Here is an 18038-nt window from a genome sequence, read left to right on the forward strand (position 1 = left end):
CAGAGTACTTTTAATAATGTTGATATGGTTTCACCCAGTAGCTTTGTTGCTATCCTTTCCTGGCACTTACTCATCCTTCCCGCTCATGCTGTTTCTCTCCTGTATTCATGACATGATAGGTGATTGATACGTTAGTTACTGTATCTTAGACAAAAATGCAAATTTGGTAAGGTATAGGCAGCAGGAACAGAATAACTAGCTCTTGAAGATAAAAATCTTTGAATGTAAATTATATCAGCAATGCATTAGTAATAAAAGATGGTGAAATAAAATAATGTAGAAATAGGGAGTATCATGCGGTATTTTTAATGTTTTCAAGTCTTAAGCAGGTTCTTAAGAAAAATGGGAAGGAGAATCATTTAGATAACTGAGGTGGAAAAAAGAAGATCTTGTGTTAGTATGTAATGACCAGCAGTTTCAAACTGGTTATGAGGTTATGTCAAGGTTTCAAAATGAATGGTAGAAAAAAACATTTTAATTGCCTTTCTTGCATAAAACGTCAATGTTTGTTAAGGGCATGGATTTTTTTTAAGAGATCATGTGAATACCAATGTTTTGCTTGTCTCAAGCAGGCATTATTGACTGAAGAGGGTAAGATTTACCTCACTAAATCAAGTTCTTTGAATCTTCGGCAGTTTTCAAAAGTCCCCGCCCTCACACCGCCCCTCACACCGCTCTGCACACCGATTCCCGTCCTCACACCGCCCCTCACACCGCTATGCACACCGATTCCCGTCCTCACACCGCTCTGCACACCGCTCCCCGCCCTCACACCGCCCCTCACACCGCTATGCACACCGATTCCCGCCCTCACACCGCCCCTCACACCGCTATGCACACCGATTCCCGCCCTCACACCGCCCCTCACACCGCTATGCACACCGATTCCCGCCCTCACACCGCTCCCCGCCCTCACACCGCCCCTCACACCGCTCCCCGCCCCTCATATCACTCAACCACCGCTCTCTGCCCCTCACAATCGACGTCGTACCTCCCCTTACACCGCTCCCGTCCCTCACACCGCTCCCCGCTCTTACGACACCGCCCCGCCCGGCCCTACTCCGCCCACTCCGAACCGCGCAAGGCGGGGCTGGTGGTGCCGACGCACGGTTCCTTGCGCGGTTCCGTGGCTCTGCCCTGCCCTGCGCCGTCCCGCTCGGTTCACGGCGTTCCCGGTCCCGCTATGGCGCTGAGGAGGGGTGTTCCGCCGGGCCGGCGCCCTCCCGCAGGTAGGGCCTGGGACCCCTCCGAGCGCGGTGTGAGGGGCTCTGCCGCCGTCACCGTCCCAGACAGACGTAGCTCCTCCGCTGGGAGGAGCGGCCATGTGGGACCGGGAATGGTGGAGCGGGCGTGTGATGCGCGGCCCACTCGCCCCAGCGGGTCCTACACCCGCCGCATCAAGGGTGCGCTCGGTCGGCGGGTGCGGGACTGGTGCCGCTCGGTGATAGGGATAGCGAGAGAAATGAGTGTCCATGTGCAATGGAATATCTGTGTTTAATGTTACATCCTTATCCCTCACCTCCTGTAGTAACGGGAAGAATTTACTTCCCCTCCACCACCGCACCTCCACCCCCGCTTCCACATAGCTCTCTGTGAGGAAGCCTTCGAGCCTGCTGTTCCAGCCGCTGCTCTCTGCCTGTGCGGGGGCTGTAAGGACGTAATACGGGGATTTTAAGGATGTAGGAGCGAATGTAGTAGTGCCTGTGTTTGTTGGGGGGTGTGCAAACGCATACAGTGTGAGCAGCACCTGGGCCATGCCGGAAGCTGTGCGGAGCTGTCTCTCCGACACACAGTGCGTGGGCTGTGTCCCGCGGATGCTGGGGCACACGCAGAGGTGCTGCAGGCTCAGCCCTTAGAACTGGGGGACAGTCACTGCAGGCTCAGCCTTGGAACTGAGGACTCGTCACTACAAAGTTCTAAGCCAGCTGGGGCTTCCCCTCGGTTTATTAGGAGCAGTTACTGCCTGAGGAGTACGTACTTGTGTATCTCCCTGTACGCCTAAGATCTGTGTTGCTTTCTTGAAAATATTTTTTCTTTGGAGTGTTTTTTAGCATGTTTTTTATATGAATATGTGATGTAAATAGTTTTTTTCAGCTTGTCTCTAGTCCATTCCTGGATTTTTGTGTGTGTGGCAGGGACAGTTGAGCTGTACCTGAAAAGGGCCTTTAAACCGACCACTGCAGTCAGTAAGCTGGAGCAGGTACTGGTCTTTCTGAACTTGCATGATAGTAAACTGCAACTTGTAGTCTTGCAAGTCTGCAAGTGAGTCTTGGTGAAGCTTATCTGTGACCTCGATGGGGACCAGCTTGGCAGAGGCATGGAGGTGGCAGGATTAGGTGGCTTCAACCATGCACTTAATGAACAAAGTTCAGGTGGACACCTTTATTCTGACCAGGATTCAGCCGAGTTGACTGTTTTCACTTGGGTTTGGGTTGTTTTGTTGTTTGGTTTTTTTGGGGGGGGGTTTGGTTGGTTGGTTTTTGGTGGTGTTTGGGTTTTTTTGTTTGTTTCATTTGTTGTTTTTCTTGGGGGTTTTTTGGAGTTGGAGAGATTGAAAGCGGATGTGCCTCTAATTTTCTTCTTGGCGCTTAGCTGTTAGATAACATGGCTAACAGGTCATGAAAAACTGAACTCTGTATTAAAAGTTTGACATAAGTTTGACAAAAGTTTGGAAAGCAAATCACAAAAGAGCTTTGTGGTGCATCCCAGAAGCATTTATGTTTAACTCTTCCCCTGCCATGGATTTGTGTGAGCAGGTAAGACAGCTGTTCCTAGTGGCTAGTTTCAAGTCAGTGCAGAGATGGAAAGGAAGATGGGTTATTTGTAATCATTTTAGTTAACATTGTTTTGGGGCCTGTTGGTAGGGGACACAATTTCAGATTGTCCATGTTTCAGTATCTCTTCCTATATTGGGTATCTCTTTTTCCTCGCCCAGCTCCCCTCATACTTTGAATAAAGAACCATAGTGTTAAAATGTCTGCCCCTCTCTGTATCTCCTTGTCCTGCTACATTAAAACTAAAAACAATGCTTGTATATAGAAATTGCCAGTCCTGCATGTGTGGGAAGGTCCCAACCCAAAAGTTGCAGATCTAGGTTAAGTTATGGGTTTTTTTTCCTTTTTTCTAATTCCAAAATTTTAGTGGGGTTCCTGTTTGTGTTTAACTGGTTCCTAAAAAGGTTTGGTTTGGTTTTTTTTACATGCTTTGTCATTCTAGTTTGAAGATGCCTCAAAGACAAGGGAAAATTTCACACCTTGTGAGCAGGCAGTATTTAGAATCTTAATTCTCTTTACTGGTAGATACTTGGAAATGGTTGAAACTGCCATTTCAGATACTTTTAATATAGCAATGAGACTGCCAGAAGAATTAGGTTCAGTCTAGGTCTTCAGCATATTTGCAGCTGTAAGATGGCTGGGCAAAGAATTTGCTGCTTATGCAACAGTATCATTAACTGTATGTATGTCATTTTAAAAGAAAATAAAAGCCAAGTCTAGCTATAGCATTAACTCTGATATTGTAGTGCTGCTTTTGGCATGACTGAGGGGGAATTTTGGTTTCTAAAACTAAACCTACAACCAGGAAATACAAGGTCAGGAGTCAGATTTGGTAGAAAGTGGATATTAGTTACAGATGGCTACATCTGCACCCCCAAAAATGGCCAAATGCATTTCTCATGCTAGCTAGCTGAGTAATTCTGGAGACCTTTCTCCATTCCCTATTCTCTCTTGCTCCCAAATTTAAACTCTGGTTTTGATTGTTCACAATCACGGTGGAACCTTGCTGCGAGATGAAGAAACTTGTTCAATAGGATGAGACAAACGCACTAAGGTTGTTCTTTCTTTCTTAATCTCACAGTTTTAAAGCTTAAAATGCCCTCCTGAAGAGGGAGAAAGTGTTTCTTTCAAGAGAATGTTTTAGATAACTTTACGCATTCTTTGTTCAGAATTAAATTTTCAGACATGCCTTAGAACTTAAATTGTTATTGTTAGGTCGCCTGTAGCTTAATTACTGCTAATAGGTTTTGTGATTGGCAGATATGTTAATAAAATATAATTAAACGTGTTGAAACACAAGTAGAAGAGAAGTATAAATCTGGTTCTTATCTCCATTATTGGGTTTATTCTAAACCTAATAATTATTCTTATTATGAAACCCTTATTGCTCTTAGTCACATTGTTCAAAAACCTGAAAGTATTCAGATGGTGGTTTGTTTTTCTTCTTTATTTCTAAAACACAAATCTGAGATGTAATAATTTCTGGGGAAGAATGCATATTAACATAGTAAGGTGTTAAGATTTAATCTAGTTAGTTAGCAGTGAGTGAAACCACTTTGATTTCTTGATTTATGGTATCTGTAAGTTGACTTGAATCTGCCATGAGACAGAATTTTGAAGCCTTTGCTGAATCTCTTTGGCCACTCTTGTGTGTGCGTGTGTACAAGTAAAGCATGGAGCGAAATACTGAACGATGATTTCTAGTTAATGGTTATCTGGAGTAGAAGTATTCGCTAAGTGTATGTAATGTGGTATGTAATTCTGTTGGTATTTTTACTTACATTTCACTTTCTTCTTGCAGTTAAAGCTGGAGGTATGAGAGTGTCTAAAAAGCAAGAAAATGGACCTGTTGAGAAAAACGCTAAACCTCCAGGAAAAGAAAAGTCAAGGTATTACACTGTAGGGCCTGTTTGCCCTGCCCTGTAGTTAAAGTTCATAGTAATGGGCTTTGAAAACCAAGAAAACGCTTAATCTACAAGAGTTTAATTCTTAAATTAACTTCTGCAATGTATAGGTAAAATGATACTGATATTGAAATAATTATCAACAAAAAAAAAATGCAAGACCTAAGGACAGTGCCTTGCAATGAAAGGTAAAGGCTGAATCTCATCTATATTGTCATGTTTTTTATGGAACAGAAATTAGAACTATGTGTTGCATACCTCTGCGTAATAAAGCAATGGTCAAACAGTTTTCAGTGAAATAGGAATGAGCTTTAGGCCATCCACATTCTGAAGGAAATTAAACCCACATCAACCATCCCTAGAGAAGAGTCTTATCTTCTGTATAGGCTATACCCCCTGTTTCAATCTAAAATCTAATTTGTTTTTTTCTGTTTGCTACTTTGTAAGGTTAATCAAAAATCATTCAAAAATGAAGGCATGCTTCTGTTTTTAATAAAGTACCACTGACTGGTTGATGTGGTCATTAAAACAATTCTTTTCTTGCAGCTTTTTCAAACAGAGATTGAACATTTTTCTAAAATATATGTACTTTTCTTAAATGTCACTTAAGAAAAGTTAAGTTGACCGGTATGAGGATGAGTAAAATTTGAATGACTTGTAGTGTTACTGAATTTTTTTATTTTGGGTTGTTTTCTTCTGGAATTAGAAGCTTTTTGTTTTCACTTATTGCCAGTTGTCTGGGTGTAATTTTGCAGCTGTCTTTTCCATAGTCAGAATTACCTAATGATATAAATGGATCTTGAATAACTTATATTTGTCAGTGTGGCAAACTGTCAATTGCTAAATTGAAATGCCAGCAGGAAATGTCATGCCTGATCCACAGAATTGTTACCTTAACTAAAGCAATACCTGCTTTTTCAAGAGTCAGATTTATGGTATTTAGGGTTTATAATGATTTTTCCTTAATCCATTTTAAGCTACAGAGGTGTCAGTGGATATAATAGTATCATCAGAAGAATGTGCACTCTGAAGTTCTTCCTGTTGTTGAACTAAATTATTTAATATCCACAGATTTGTTTATTTGAGAAATATTGGTAACATGGTGTTCTTCATTGGAATATGGAGAAGTTAATGTGATAATCTTATGAAAAAAGTTCTTGCTTGACAAACAGTTGCTATGAAAGGAAACACTCTCTAAAAGCAGAGGCTGAATTTTTTTTTTCATGAGTCTAGGTTGGAATCAAAAATTTTTGTAGATCAGGGTATCTGTGCTCAGCTTTTGTGAAGTTATTTCACAGTGTACAAAGAAAAAATCCTTTTTGAGATATTGAAGGATATTTCATATACAGATTTTTGTATATCTGAATAAAACAGCCTGTCACACAGATTTTGTGTTGTTCCATTCTGAAACAGCATGCCTTTTTTGATATTATATAGTCTTTAATGTGATTAAAGGATTTAGCTCCAAATCGTGTATTTATATTGCAAAATGTTTTCTGTTAAGTCTGGAAAATGGAAGTGACAAGTGCTCAAGTGTTTCTGTGAGATGGAAATGCTAAATACTTTTTTCTTCTGCTTTACAGTGCTATTGTCAGTTTTTCAAAACCTCAGAACATGGGTGTCTTGGTAGCTGAAGCACTGAACAAAGTAAGTCTGGAAGAAAAAGTCAGGGTTTCTTCATAAAACTAAACATGAAGAAAGTAAAAAAATGAATTTTCCTTAAACTGCTGTCTGGCAGTTGCAGGTTTTTCATCTGCCACTTAATTTTCTTGGGATAACCTGTTTCTGTAGTGGTTATGTGGCTAACATGCTAGATGGCTAAAAATACCTGGCCTTCTGTCCTTATTCTGTTGTTTGATTCCACTCCTAGTTACTACTACATGCCCTGGGGTAGTTGTGTACATGTGTTACAGAGAAGCACAGCCAGATAGTGAGGTGTGTCCTGCTTGTAAAGTGGTGTGGTGCTTTAGCTTTAGTGAAATATGGGAAAGAATTACCAGTGGCATGTAAGTGTCTGGCAGAGCTGGGATTACAGTGCAGAGCAAAACTTTGTCTTCATTGCTTTATCCCACAGTGGAAACCATTGTGACTTCTGTAAGGGTCCAGCAAAAAGACAGAGCTGCTTGAGGGAGGTGGGTGGCATCACTGGCAGGTGCAGGGGACACCAGGGTGGTGATCCAGTGTCCTGCTCTGTGAATGATCCCTGAGACAACAGGTACAGCATGTCCTACTGGTGCTCTACGTCTAGCTGTTTCATCCGAGGCCCAGTATCAGGCAGTCAAGCACCTTTCGACTTCTCCCTTAGGAATACTGTGGGATCCTGTAAAATCTTTTATCCCACCACTGCTAATGGACCCTTCTGTTCATCACATGCTTACAGCTTCTGCCCAGTGTCTCATTAGGCTGTTGGTGCACTTTGGAAGAGCTGATTTCACAAGCAGCTCTTTGGTTTGCATGGTAATGTGAAGATCTGGCAGTTATCATCTGTTACACACTTGCAGTCTTCAGACTCTGAAGCATACAAGAATTCCTCATCCCCAGAGCTCAGTAAAATATCAGCTGCATCATTTCAACACAAGCCTTTCATCAACAGTTGTGTTTATAGCTTTTGCCTGTAGATCTTGAATTTTGGCTTAGACTTTTTTAAGGAGTACAGATACAACTCATCCTGTTTCTCTTCCACCTGTCCTCTGTTCTGACCTACCAGTTCTGTCTCCTGCTGGTTTCCAGAATCTTGTATATGAAGCTTCCTCACTAGTTTATAAAGTGATAATTAGCTACTGTAATGATGATGATTTTAAATCAGGAAAAAATGAGAATCTGAATCAACTTACTGTTAACTCTGGCATACTGATTATTTGCTATATTTTCCTTATCTTGGAAGCTCATTCTCTGAACTATTAAACAAGGGGGGAAAAAAATCAAAAATTCCCTAAAGGTAGTCAGACTAATATAAACTTGAAAACAGAAACTATAACTAAATATACCAAGTTACCATGAGTTCTGTGTATTGATCACTTGAACTTTTTGTGGGTTTAGGTTTTACTGCTCCTTTTAAACTACTTTAATATGATGGAATTTAGAAAAAGAATAGCTGAAAAGCTGTATTCTATCACAACTTTTTTTTCTCCCCCCCTTTAATGTTACAGATGAGTCACAAAATCCATGCAGCAACATTACAGGTGGCTCACCAAAAGCCACAGCCTACCTTGGAGAAGTTCATACTGCCTAAAAGAATTTACATTATTCAACAGCCACGAAAATGTTAAGATACTCATTAAAATACTTATGTTTACTTACAAGTGAGTTTCTATTCTATGTAGCACTTAGCACACTGGTGAAATGCTCAAAAGCTGTGTGGCTTGTGCGTTGTATCTTGCTGTGATTCTGTTACTGATAATAAAATATAAGAAAGTGTTTCTAAATGTACTCAGGATTTATTACAATATCATGGCTTCTGTCTAACCTGGTGATACTAGTATGTAATAGTTACTCAATGCCAAAAAGTCCAATAGCTTCACTTACTGTGTGAGTTTTGACTGCAGGAATGGCAACTGTTAGCCCTGTTGTTTTGGGTTTTTTTAGTTTAATGGTAGCAAAGCTGATGTGAACTTGATTCTAAGAAAGCAGGTAATGACTGAAAGGCATGGGGTTTGTTTCAACTGAGCCTGAGGTGTTCCATGCTGAATGTAAGCCTGAGGCTTACTGCATGATAAGTAATTCACAAAGTCCTGGGAAGGATTTCAGTGCAATGGAAAGAAGTTTTTTTTTTTTTTTTTGCTTGCATTTCTTTCTGTAAGAAAACCCACCTCCTCTGCAGGGATCCAGAAAGCAGGAAGAACTGAGTGGAAGCAGTCTGTTTGAAGCTATTTGGGGCTGGGGTGGATAAATGAAGGAAGTACCTGACTTGGAGCTGAATCCTTGGTATAGAAGGGCAGATACCAGGGAGGAATCAAGGTGCAGGGAATGCCCTAATTGGAGTATGGAGTTAGAGGTGGTAGAGTGGAGTATGAGACTTAGCACTAACTGGTAGTAGTAGGGTCATGAGGGGTCAAGCTTTATAATGGGGAGGAAAAAGTGTAAATCCAAGTTCAGGCAATGTCCTTGAGCCATGTTCTGCTTGCAGTGACAGCCAGGACAATACAGAGAGATGGAGGATACTGCTGGGAGTTGGTTGGGCAGCTCCACTGACTCAGAATTTAATTCTGCTGGGACTATATATATTTTTTTTTTAGGTAATGCAGAAGAGTATTGTCCCAAAACTGGTTCTTTCACCCTTTTGGTGTGCAAGAAATTGATCCCCACACAGAGTGGAGGTATTTTATTTATTTACAGTTTTGTGCAGAAAGGGGCGCAGGGTAATGAATCCTCAGAGCTAGCACAGAGGGAGACAAAGGCAAGCACATCTATAGATTACAGTGTCAGGCCAAGCAGATTTTACTTCACTCAATTGCTAAGTTGCAGTTAGCTTCTCCTCTCTGTTCAATCTCAAGATACAGTGCTCCAAGAAGTCATGGTGTGTGCTCAGTGAGTAGTGGGCTCTTGGTGGGCAGAGGGAGCTGAGCTAGGGGTACGGCTTTTACTATTATAATTACGATACAATGAGCAGAGTTCATGGCAAGGGCAAGTTCTCACCACAGAAACAGTGAAACCTGGGGGTTTGTTGGCCCATTGTACAAGATCCTGAATAAGAAGGGTGTGATTTTTTTTTTTTTTTTTTTCCCCTCACCTTCAAGGATCTAGGACATCAATTTTCTGTTTTCTGCATTCCTGTGGCTGTTACTCCCATTGCTTAACTGCTTTGTTCTCTGTGTTATTATTTGGAACTTTGCTCCTGTTATTCATCAATTCTCTACTTCAATACTTATGATTCTTACACATATTGTAAGTCTCACTTTGGAACCATCACATATTTTCCTGAAATGAATCACAGAGATGACAGGTAAGTCAATTGCTTAATGATTTCCCAAAAGCAAATATATAGTGCTACAATTAAGACAAAACATGATAGGGTTAGTATTAGGAGAGCAACAAGGTAAAGCATCTCATTGAAGCTCTCTGTAGTGATGATAAGTGACCATTTGAAAAGTGTCACACCATCCATGTGTTCTATCCCACTTCACCTGCTCCAACACTTGTGTGTTTTCTACATCATGAAGGACAGTAATCAAAGTCTTTTGTCCATTCTTCTGAGCTTGTTTCAGCAAGTTGTTGCAGATCATCATGCTGTAATAATTTTCTTACTAAAGTGAGATTCATTCCAATGGTGGAGAGGGCAGGAGATCTTGAATAAGCATATAGTTATACTGCAATAAGTGTGACAGGAGCTGAGTAATTGAAATCCCATCCACTGGTTTTTGGTGAAATTACAAACACAAACATTAGAGTGATTATATGTGTAAATGGTAAGGTTATCTACAACTATGAACCCACAAAGGGCTCTCATACAAGGACATTGTTTTCCAGTATATAAAAGTACAGGTTCATGAGTTTCATCAGAATGGATTTCAAAGTGACAAGCACTATTCTGTATCCAGACAAATGTCCTGGGCTTTGGTGTTACTGCACAAGTGAGTCCCTGTTCCCATATAGTGCATGTGCTAACACTGATGGCTTGCCATTCCCCATGCTCTGGGGTAGGGCTCAGTTATGATTCAGGCCTAATGCTGTGATTGAGTGATGGACACCGAGGCATCCTATATGGATTAGTACCAGGACTGTGCTATTGATGGTGTTATAGGTAAAACTAAATGCCACCAAGATTGGAATTCCTTTGCAAATGCAGTCGTCATTCCAAATTACTTTTTGAATTTCAGTGGGTGAAGGTGCCTTCTTCACCTTCTCTTAAAATTGCTGCTGCTGCTGTTGATTGTATCCACAACTGAGCTTGGATGTAGCTAAGAGGCAAAGAACTTTCACCTTGGGTTGCACCAAGTGCCTCTGGGATCAACTATGAGCTTGCTCATTGATTCTTTACCATTGAGGCAATGTGGAAGATAAGAGTCATTGATTAGTTCCTAATGTTGGTAGGGAAGACCACAGAGGGTGTTCCAATCTGCTTAAATCACTTGTGGTTGTGCTCAGGTTATTTATAAGTACTTCAGCATCTGTACAGTTCAAAACTCCCAGTCACAAACTCCCTCCACATCTCTTCTTGATCCTTTTGGAGAAGTGAGGGTTTGCTCATGTAGCCAACCTAACCGTCCTTCATAGGAAGCACTTAAGAATGGTGATGACATTAGTTTAAGTGTAGAAATATTAACTTGCATTGCTAGTTCTACTTGTTTAAGAAACCAAGGTGGATTAAATAATATGTGTTGCTGACCTGAATTTTTGATCACATGGTCTAATTTCAAAAATTTTGGGGATAGAATTTTCTCATCCTTTTTGATTGGGGCAGATTTAGTGGTTTTAGTTTCAGTAATATCTATTTCGAGTTTAAATGTTAGTCCCACATTATGGTGGTCCCAAAGGCATACAAAAAAACCAGATTTAACCATGGATAAAATTGAACCAACAATCCCACCTTTTGGTGGCACAAAATCTGGAGTTTTTTGCACTTGGATCTGTTGTACTATTAGACATTGAAATCCAGGTGGCTTTCCCATATGTAGGTACACTCATCATTCTGCAGCTTATCTGAATTTTTTTCTTGAGTTGTTCCCTTCAAGAGAGGAACCCAACTATTCCTGTCCCAACTTGACTCATGTTCTGAGTATGCTTCACCTCCATATATCACCAGGGCAGTGAAATTGTACACTAGAATTGTGTACTTAAATTCACACTGAATGTGAAAGGTGATACTCAAAAAATGTTTATATTGTCAGTGAGGCTTCTTTTTATAGTGTGCTTTCTACATGACTGCAGTGGAAAGCTATTGCAAACTTATGAGACCTTCCCTCTAAAATCAAGGGGTCGTGGGAAGGTTACCCAGTTAGTGTTGCCATTTAACACTAATGTCTGCATCATTTCATTTATCTGTCAAATATAAATAACCTTGTATTGATTAAAGACTAAATTATGATCACAGGAGGTGGTGATTAGTAGCATGTGCAATAAATAATTTGGGTACACCTTGAACAAATAGAAAAAGTTAAAATACTGTTTCTCCTTTGAAGATGACAGTTTTTTCTGTTTCCATAACTGACTGATAGCTACTTGTGAAATACTATCAGGGTTGTCCTGGACAACAGCAAATACACTTTATGGATGTTGATGTTTTAGGTATGGGATTTGGAAAACAGTCTGCTTCTGTACCTTGTATAGCACACTTCTACACCCAAGGCTGGCTCTATGGCAGTGAATATTGATATGAATGTCAGTGAACAAACAGTTAAGTTGTCCATGTGTCAAGTGACTATTCATGCTCTCAAAGCCAAAAACAGCACAGTGTACTCTAATATATGTATGGCCAATGCATGCTCCCTATGCAAACAATATTAGTAAAAGCTTTAGCATTCTAATCTTTATGCTTTTTGTTCCTGAAGAAAATCAATAACTAGTGAAAATCATGGAGTCTGATTCTGTGGGCCTTTATGAACATCACTTTCTATGAAGCTGAATGTTATTTAACTCTTTTAAGCAGTACATTCAGGGAGGGAGGATGTGCTTGGTGTAGAAGGGAGCTGTAGTAAATCCCTTTTGTGCCATAAATCAGGCTGTCATACTGTCATTACTAAGGATGAAACAGTTCTGTTAAAAGACCCTAGGCATGAACACACTTGGCAAGTGCAGTCCCACAGAGACGAACTAAGTACATTCAGTAATTCGAGTTCTGGCAGGACAATGTCTGTGGGCAAACAGGAGTTCTGCAGCATGGACTCAGCCTGTGTATCTCAGCTGCATCAGTCCCCCCTGGCCCAACGAATCCAGGCATGCAGCAGTGCCTGGGCTCCATGTATGCCAAATGCTGCTGCAGGGTGGTGTGGGACTGCCCAATGGCTTGGCAGAATGCAGGCTTTAATGGAAAGGATCTTCCAAGTACTGCCTGAGTAAAACTTTCAGGTGTAAAAACAGGCCCAAACAAGAAGTTAAGAGGTCTAGTTTTGATAAACTCTGTATAATGAGTTTGCTAAATGTAAAGCAGGTGCAGTCTCCTCTTCTGCTATAAGATGAATCTTGTGGAGCAGGAAATCCTGGCAAGTGTTCTGTTCCATGTCCTGCTCTGTGAGGCAGTGTCCTCTGTGGGGGCATTACAAGAAGCGTTTCATACTTGATTTTGTGTCGATAGCACACACTAGTCTTTGGAGTTTCTGAAAGATTTGTATAGAGAACAAACAAAACTGTTCTGTTTAAATATTTTCTTACAACTAAGAACTTTCTATAGTTAAGAGCGCTTCCTTTTCAACCAAGACAGTCTTGTACTCTTCTGTTGTATTTTGACAGATGCACTTGCAAGCGCGTTATTTAATTTCTTTCTGTTTATTAAGGTATCCTTCTTATAATAGTATGCTTAATAACAAGAGCTAAGCAGGAAACAAAAACTGTATTTTGAACTTCTAAATAATAGACAACTTAGTTTTTCAACCTGTTTGTGCCTTCCATTCTGTATCATTTCAGTTTGCACTGTCACTGGTGATACCGTGATGAATCGATACCGATTCATCATCATCAGTGATACCGATCTGTTGTGCCTTCTGTTGTAGGGAGTTTTTCAAGCCTCAATACTTTGCTTTCATTATTTAAATGTGAATTGCTACCAAATTCAGAACATAAAGAGCAAATACAGCAGGTTTGCTAGAAAAATCAAGCCACTGCAGGAAGACTGTTTTCAGGCTTCTCAAGGACTATTTCCAACAACGCAGGTATTCAATTGTGGCTAGCACAGGTCTTTCCCGTGAGAATTTTCTCCTGTGTTTTATAAAAAAAGATAAAGTTTGGATGTTATTAAAAACAGTGTCTCAAAATTTGGACAGTTCAGGCCTGGCCAATCAGGCCTAGGAGGAGGTTTCTGACTGACCAATCTGGGTGACCTCTGAAAAATCTATATAAGTTGGAATCAAAATAATAAAGCTCTCTTTTTTTCATGCCATGCTAAAAATCTGGGTCTTTTTCTCTGCTAGTGGCTCAACAGCGACATTCAATAAGAAGAACATGCTTTCAGGAAGGTATTTCTGCTACTGATCTTCATTTCACCATGTTGGAGGACACAATATTGGTTAATATGCAGTTGTTTTTAGCTGTAGCCCTCAAAATGCTTTACAGAGATCAGAAGCCAAGGGGTAATGAAAGCTGTGAAAACAGATTTCAGTACATGTTGGTCGGTTCAAGGTCTTCATCAGCTTGGTAATGTTACATGCGCTGTTTGGTGGCCTGAGACACACATGTTCTGTTGGACTTCTCTGCAGGGAGGAGTTTCCTCTGGGGCAAGGAAGAGTGTCTACCCTTAAGCACTTGGTGCTCCTAGGTTGGGTGGTGCTTGATGGAGCTGCTTGGGCATTTGGGAGTGTGTCGCTAGTCACTGGTCTAGCAGGAGTTACAGTATATGCTGTTCAGTGCACAGACCAAGGCCTGAACTGAGACAATGGGATTCTTGACCCTTCTGTGAAACTGCAGCAGATGAAATGGCAAAGAAATTACACATGGAAAGACTGGGAAGTTGCAATGAAAGAGAACTATAGCACAAGACTTAATTCTAATAAACAAATAGTAGGTGTTGTTAAAGCCTCTGTGCCTTCCAGAATGTACCTGTTCAACCTGTTCTGCTCTGTGGTATGTATAAACTTGCAAATCATTTCAAGTACAGTAGCCTCTGCCTGACATATAAGCCCCAAAAGTCTTGGTGAGTGGTACATACATAAGCCTGACAATTTCCTGAATTCACCTTTAATTCCAGCAGTAGAAGACGATATTTCTACAGTGTTAAAAAAAAAAATCATTGGTCTAATCAATGTCATCTGCCATTGTTCCTGTTGTGCACAACTCCCACACCATCTTCCCAGGAAGGCGCCTCTTGGTTTGGAAAATCTTGCTGTTGTTGAGGACCCTTGTTTCCCCATGTTGCCATTCCTCCTGTTCCCTCCCAGCACCTTCTCACTGCCCTTTCCTCCTCAGCATACACAGGACAGGTATTTGCAGCTGGAGGAATGTGTACTGTTATAGTATGTTTATTGTACTTGTCATACATGGCCACAGATTCTACTCCTGGCCGTGGTGCCACTCTTGCTCAATTTTAATGGAAGAACTTCTTGATTATATTATTTAGGAGAAATTTCAGTCTGACACTTCATTTATAACAGGCTACCAATGTTTAATTCATTCCTGAATTGAAGAAGACTACTACAGCTCTGAAGTCTGAGTGTTGCAGAGTCTCCAGCTAACAGAGACTCTTCAACTCCCCAGCGGTTTGTTAAAGCAATTTTATACAGATTAATGACTCATATCAAGAGTAGCTTATGCAGTTTCAAAGATTATTAGCTACTACATATGTACTGGATTTGCCACAAGAGGTTGCTGTATGCCTGCAGTTTATTCCAGCTCTGCCAGCTGAGCTGCCCTCAGAAATACAGCTGTCTTCTGCCTAGATAAATTTTAATCTGCTGGGAAAGTTTCAAAGAAAAAGAATAGATAAGTTTATGCAAACATAATTTGATATTTTGCAGAGGACATGACTGCCTAGAAGCTGTGAAGATAGAGTATACCTCCATGGTAACAAAACTACCCCTTGGTAACAAGACTACCCCATGGTAACAAGACTCCCTACCCTTCCTCTGGTCTCTGGGTTCCCAGCTGGAGTCAGGTACATGTGAGACAGAACAAGGAACAGGCAAGAGTGTAGACTGTATTGCTATTGGGTACATTCAGTATGATTTTCTCAGTTTGTGGATGCTTACATAGTATTTTTCTGAATGTGGTCACTTCAAAACAAATTCTTTGCTTCAGGAGCTAGGCAACATTGGAAAGTTGGATATACCATTCCATAGTCAACACTTACATATCAAAGAAAGTTTCTGAACCTGACTTATACACAGTGCTTTTCTTTTCTATTTGGGGCTTACTTTTGGAGAGCAATTCAGAAGTTATGTAAAGAAATTACTAAGACTTTTCCAAAGTTATGATAAGAAGTTTTATATAATAGCTATAATTTTAGTTGCAAAATATGCATTTACTGTATACTGAAATAGAACAGTCCCTAAAATGAAGATTGATATTAAAATTTAAATGCAACCTTCCACTTTCATTGTTCATAATTTTCTTAAATCCCTTCTAGCTTAAATTTTTCACATTCAGTGTGTTTTTTTCAGTTAGAGAGCTGAAGCAAATTGAGCTATCTTTAAGCTACATAAGCCTGAAATATTTGTTCTTACATGTTACAATCAAGAAACATTTAAAATAATGAAAAGTAATAAAACCCAATTAAAAGTATTAAAAAACAGCTGAAATTGAAAACTTTTGGTTTGTTCCCTGGATCTCAGCCTTAAAAAGTCAAAACAAGTCAAAAAGATAAATTTAGACTGAACTGATTTTGCTGAAGCTGTTTACAGGTGCCAGTCAATAGTGACAGGCATGTTGCTCATCCATGGTGTGTGTGCATTTGAACTCTGCTCTAGCAAAGGCTATTGAGGTTTCTATAGACAGTACTTGAAAATATGTCACAAAGAGCCCTCCAATTATGTTGCAAGTTCCAGCTGCTGGTTTTAAAATTGGTCTTGATGCCTTGAATTGTAATGAATGAAAAGGACAATAAAGTGGGTGTCGGGGAGGTGGCAGAATGTCCCAACACTTTGCAGGCCTGGGCTGTAAGGAATTAAGGAATTTGGCTGTCAGAAGTGACTACACTGCAGACATCTGGTGATTGAAATGCATATACTGTCCTAATAAGCTTACAGCTCACAAATAGGACATTTTTTTTTCTTGTCTCGTGCTCTGCCTCTGAGGAGGTTCACAAACAAAACTGGGAGGGAGCATAGCTGGGAAAGGTAACTCAAACTGACCAAAGGGAAATTCCATACCAGAGAATGTAATTCCCAGTCTGTAAACTGGGTGAGATACCCAGAAGGGCCTATGTAGGTTTGGGAAGGGGGGTTCTGGCATCATTCAGCCAATGGTGAGCAATGGCATTGTGCATCCCTTGTCATTTTCCTTATTATAATTATTTACCTTTATTATTGTGTTTTACTTTATTTTCAATTATTAAACTGTTGCTATCTCAACATAGAGATTTTACTTTGATTCTCCTCCCCATTCCACCAGGGTGGGGGTTGAGGGAGCAGCTGCATGGTGTTTCATCTCCATGTGGGTTTAAAACCACAATAATCTACTACCTTAAAATCAGTAAACTGAGAATTTTCTTCGAAATTACTATGTTGCATGAGAATGAATCTGGTGGGATAAAGCAGCTACCTTGAATGGAAGACTCTAAAATTTACAAATTACCTTCCTTGAAGGTGCCCTCCAAAACCAAGAATTGTAATAGTAAGTTAAGAGGCCTGAACTAACATAAACAACACTGAAGCTGAGCTGACAAAGGGGAGAAGTTTGATTTCTAAATTCTCTAGCCCCCAGCATGTATGTTAATACAATGAACACTGCTGCCATTATATTTGAGTGGTCTGATTCCTGTTTTCCAAAAATAAAAAAGCTACTAGAAGCTTGCATGATAAATGCAAGGCTGAGGAGAGCCATAACCCTTGTGAGAAGAAAGAAGGAAGAGCTCAAGAATTTCAGTGGCTAGGAATGGATAAATCATCTGAAAAAGGAGTGGAAGGGGCAGAGGGCAGAACAGTTAAAGTAGAAGAACAGCTGTGAGCTAAATTCCTCTGAAAAGGAAACCACTGATGAGAGCAAGAGCCTTTACGTTACTGATACCTAAAGCACTGCTCTACTGAGACAAATAGGGAAGCACTAGAATCGATTCTGAGCTTTCCTGTGAAGCAGCAGGACATAATTGACTGTGAATACAATTTAAAAACTTTTGGGTTCATATCTAGAAGAAGGGAGTGCAAGCTCTTTACCTGCCGAGGAATAGATCCCACAATGGTGGAGTCATAGTTCAGTTTCTTGTCTCAGATTTCAGAGACAAAGACAGAATCATAAAAGGCTGCCCAAACTTTGACATTTCCTCTGAGAGGGAAAATTCCTTTATTTCCAGATATAGGCCTCATCACACTGGCAAAATGTAAGGAAGACAATGTCATTAAGGGGATTCTCCATTGGAGAAAAGACACTGTGTGCTTCTGGCTGAGGCGCACATAGCATCCTCCCCTTGTTTTCGAACCTATCTCCAGCTACTGAGCTGCTGAGGTGATGGTGAAAGAAGTGTAAGGTCACTAATTGCTTTTGCTCTTGTCACCCTGAGGGCTTTGTCTCCAGTTCCTTTGCTCTTCTGACACCAAACAAGGCAGTTATGGCCAATGTTCTG

At 40.5% G+C, this 18038-nt stretch overlaps 1 protein-coding gene across 2 annotated transcripts; it reads left to right on the forward strand.

Annotated features, from left to right (window-relative positions):
• Positions 1-905: 905 nt before the first annotated feature.
• Positions 906-8107, forward strand: DAPL1 (death associated protein like 1). 2 transcript variants are annotated; one of them, XM_085067245.1, is made up of 4 exons: positions 906-1229; positions 4576-4663; positions 6262-6325; positions 7059-7820. In XM_085067245.1, exons 1-4 carry the CDS (start codon positions 1184-1186, stop codon positions 7137-7139), a joined length of 279 nt encoding a protein of 92 aa, XP_084923371.1. In that variant the 5' UTR covers positions 906-1183; the 3' UTR covers positions 7140-7820. The 2 variants fall into 2 exon arrangements, with proteins under 2 accessions (XP_084923371.1, XP_084923370.1); XM_085067244.1 differs by lacking the exon at positions 7059-7820 and adding an exon at positions 7828-8107 and having other exon boundaries at positions 914-1229.
• The last annotated feature ends 9931 nt before the right edge of the window (positions 8108-18038 follow it).

The sequence above is a fragment of the Lichenostomus cassidix genome, chromosome 7, assembly GCF_008360975.1.
Source record: "Lichenostomus cassidix isolate B80296 chromosome 7, HeHo_3.0, whole genome shotgun sequence".
Classification (NCBI taxonomy): Eukaryota; Metazoa; Chordata; class Aves; order Passeriformes; family Meliphagidae; genus Lichenostomus; species Lichenostomus cassidix.

Coding starts and splice junctions, on each gene's coding strand:
- DAPL1 (XM_085067244.1), top strand. CDS start 1,184: ATGGCGCTGAGGAGGGGTGTTCCGCCGGGCCGGCGCCCTCCCGCAG. Junction 4,664..6,261: donor CCAGGAAAAGAAAAGTCAAG/GTATTACACTGT, acceptor TCTGCTTTACAG/TGCTATTGTCAGTTTTTCAA. Junction 6,326..7,827: donor TAGCTGAAGCACTGAACAAA/GTAAGTCTGGAA, acceptor TTAATGTTACAG/ATGAGTCACAAAATCCATGC.